At 39.8% G+C, this 3607-nt stretch overlaps 1 protein-coding gene across 3 annotated transcripts in view; it reads right to left on the minus strand.

Moving 5' to 3' along the window:
- il23r (interleukin 23 receptor) overlaps positions 1-2043 on the minus strand; it is a 15868-nt gene extending 13825 nt beyond the window's left edge. Inside the window, exons 1-4 of one of the 3 annotated variants that reach the window (XM_016663338.1) lie at positions 1535-2043; positions 1215-1358; positions 1034-1124; positions 811-940 (exon numbers count right to left, since the gene is read on the minus strand). In XM_016663338.1, the coding sequence (XP_016518824.1) occupies positions 811-940; positions 1034-1094 (191 nt within the window). In that variant the 5' untranslated portion in view covers positions 1095-1124; positions 1215-1358; positions 1535-2043. The remainder of the gene's footprint in view (positions 1-810; positions 941-1033; positions 1125-1214; positions 1359-1534) is intronic. The other 2 variants (XM_007576763.2, XM_007576762.2) reach the window with 2 other exon arrangements.
- Positions 2044-3607: the final 1564 nt, after the last annotated feature.

Raw genomic sequence — 3607 nt, forward strand, 5'->3', positions numbered from 1 at the left:
ACACACACACACACACACACACACACACACACACACACACGCACACACACACGTTATTAAAAATGTTCCTACTCAACTGCACTTTCCTTGGATCAGAGTACTTGAAAACTGCACAGTAAGTTACGATCATGTCCTTAATAGTATGTTATTATTTTTTTATTATTTTTATATTTTGAATACTTTTTTTTTTTTTTATCTTTGTGTGAACCCATACACTTTAGTTCTGCTGCTAATCCTGAATTTTCCCACTGCGGCATAATAAATTACATTTCACACACACTTTCTATTGATTGTTTTCAAGTCCAGTGAAAACATTGCAAAGGAAGCCTGGTTGATGACAGCGAATCTAGTGTCTGATGTGTAGCCCAGGCGACGATGCTTGAAGTAGGTGTCTGATTTAAAGCCTCTCCAACGAAGCTGAACTTGGTGTCTGACTCTGGGCCTTGCCAAAGGGATGCCGAAGCTACGGATAATCAAATCTGATCGCATTTGATTATCTGTAGTTCAAAATTCAAAATATCTAGACATGGTTAAACAAAAAACATACTGCTCTACAGTGAACGGAGATGCTATAATCACATTTTGAGAATTATTTGCAATGTTTCTCCTTGTCACTAAGACCATCCCTGATCGTGAGAATCCTGAAAAGCTGAATATGCAGCCAGGTCATCCATTAAGTCCTTTTTTGTCAGGCACGGGATGGGTGATGCAGAGGTAGTGGCTATCCCAGGGTGGCATTGTTGCCAGATTCACCACTGCAAAAACACATATGTTCTGTGTTCATCAAAGTTTCAAAGCATATATGCTCACCCTTTTTCACATTGGAAGGTGTGGCAGTACACGGTCAGGTTTGAACCCATAAGCAGGACAGTGGCCGGCTCTGCTGTCACATAGCCGCCTGAAATGACGTCCACACAGCCTGCAGGGAGCAGAGGGCAGCCTGCGCAAGGACAAAAAGAAGCATTTGAAAATTCAGAAACATGTTTGTTTTTAAAAATGAAGACTTTATGAGTAACACGGGCAAACAACTCACCACTGATGGAAAAACCAAACAGCAGGATAATGCATCTCCAACTGGCTAACAAGAGATTCATCTCAGCTCATCTCTCTGAAACCGGAGGACCCTATCCAGTGTTGAGAAAAAAATATATTCTATTATTAAAAATCCTGGGTTAGATCTTGAAGAATGAAGAACGTGAAGAAAATGAATGTACCTCATCCATCCGTGTCCGGAAATAAGGCACCAATCTTTCCAACATGAGGAGGAAGGGGGGTTTATTGTCTCTCTTATCTCACTGCAGGTTTTCCTGTTGATAACATTTTTATAAGTGCGTCACAGCAGCTGTGACACATCCCCCCTGCCACATTAAAACAAAGGAAAAAAAAATATTCTGCTGTAATACGGGATTGTAATTCTAAATCACCACAAATAAATTCTGTATGAAGACGTAATAACTTGAATTTCAAAGTCATCCTGAAAGCGCATTTATTTCCAATTGTGTTTAATTATTTCACCAAAGAAGATAAAACTCACCAGAATTAAGTCCTCTAAGCATTTTTCTTATCAAGACACCATCCAGTAATGATTTCAACAACCGTCTGCTTGTCTTAACGCGACCTGCTTTGTTCCACGCGCTTCCTTCGACTGATCTTTGCAACAACAGAGTCACGTCTTAAAGAGGCCATTGACCTAGTTTGGTGGTATTCTGCCAGAGCAGAAACTTTGAACATTTGTCTCAGTACTTGTGCGCCCTACTTCAATTGCCTGTTTTTCGTCACCACAAAGGCTGAGTTGACGTAAAGCGTCACCGTCGCCAGAGTAGCTGCTCTCGTGAACATGCTGCTGTTAGCGGATTATTGAGTGATAAATCCAGATTGCTGCTCGTAATTAAGTGCTGACCACTGCTCCCATGCAACCCGGTTTCTCTGCTTTCTGCTAACACCGAGTGTTTTCAGAGTTTCCTACAGTGAATGCTAAAAGTGCTGATGCCCTGAGAAGAAAAAAAAAAAAGGTTCATCAGCATGAGCCAAGTTAGTATTTATATTTAATTAAAAACTATTAGAAAACTATTACAATTTTTTTTTCGCCTTTTCTGAAAGGGAGATAAGTCATACTTACATGTTAACCGCTTTGCTTCACTTGACATGTCACATTTCTTTTCCAGCTCTGCTCTTTGATGGTGTTTGTAGCCTTTCGCTGAACTGGTGTGTCTGTCTGAGCCTCTTTTTTTTCAGTTAAGCTTGTTTTTGTGAATTTTACGAGTTTTTTCCGTCTGTAACCTCAACGGCTTTGCAGGGAAAACCCAGAATTTGAGCAGAACGCCTGCTCGTAAAGATAAAACAGACCTCAAAATTGTGGGCTGCTATTAGTGCATCGGGCTGAAAGAGCAGAATGTTAAACCCGGGTGAATATTATGTGAATGCGCTACTCTTGATATATATAAATTGTTGCTTGATGCATTCTGTGTCTCAAGCTTCCCACTCAGCCTGACTGTATTGACTCTGCTCTGCAGTCTAATTTCAAAATTTCCTCACATGTCAAACCGCAGACTGAAACGACAATGTGGACAACAACACCACAAACCTTTCTCAATGTCCCCTTTTCTTTAAACGCATACAGTGAATTGTAAATTAGTCAGGACACTTGTACACTTTCAAATTTGGTCACATTAAAATCGTTCAAATGCTGTTGTTCTCACGAGTGTTTGGGTTTTGCTTTAATTGTCGAGTTTGTTTTCTGATTATTTCCCTGGACTTTTGATTAGTTTATTATTGCTGGTAAGAGCTTGCCATACTCGACTGACTTCTCTTGTTTCTTATTGTGTTTTCTCTGTATTTTTGTGCAAACATTTGTTACTTTTATAGGTTTTTCCTTTTTAATCCCTCTGAGCTCTCTCTGTGTTAAGTTAGTGGAGTTTAAATGTACAATCTTTTCTTCTGCCAGAAGAAGAATTATTTAATGTTGGGTGATTAAATGCAACACGGTGCTCATGAACCTTTCTTTGTGCTTGTTTTCTTTTTCTTGAACAATCTCCTTTAATACAGTTTTACAAAAAAGAAATCTAGTTTTTTTCTTTCAAAGATTTTACTTTTCAAATATATGGCAAAACATTAATCCGACTTCTGTTTGCTGTCATTGCTGAGTCAGTGTAAAGAATGTAAAAAGTCAGCGAGGCACAATGTCAGACCGACCGGCAGACACACACAAACCCAGAAGTTTGGACCCAAGTGAGCCGGCTGCACATGTGTCTGATCCAGCCGTTTAAAATTCATTTGTGATGCTTTTAGTTATGTTAATGTTTTCTGAACTGCAGGGAGTTAAAAACAATCAAATATCCAACAGCCTTCAGGCTTCAGAGTCACTTCTCTGCAGAGGCAGAAAGCAGCTGTGAGCCCAACGGTTGGTGGCATTTCCAGTTAAGAGAGAGAGAAAAGCCACATCTGACTGGACTTGAAACAGAAAGTCAAGTTGGTTCAGGGAAAGTAAAGAGGATCTGAACCAACTGGAAGCGCTCTTCTCCTGTCTCATGGTCAAGATGTTTGCCTTCCTACTAATCTAAATGTTCATTCTCACTTCTGCTCAGAATTTCTTTTGAAAACAACTTGA

Source organism: Poecilia formosa, unplaced genomic scaffold (assembly GCF_000485575.1).
Source record: "Poecilia formosa unplaced genomic scaffold, Poecilia_formosa-5.1.2 Scaffold415, whole genome shotgun sequence".
In the NCBI taxonomy this organism is placed as follows: Eukaryota; Metazoa; Chordata; class Actinopteri; order Cyprinodontiformes; family Poeciliidae; genus Poecilia; species Poecilia formosa.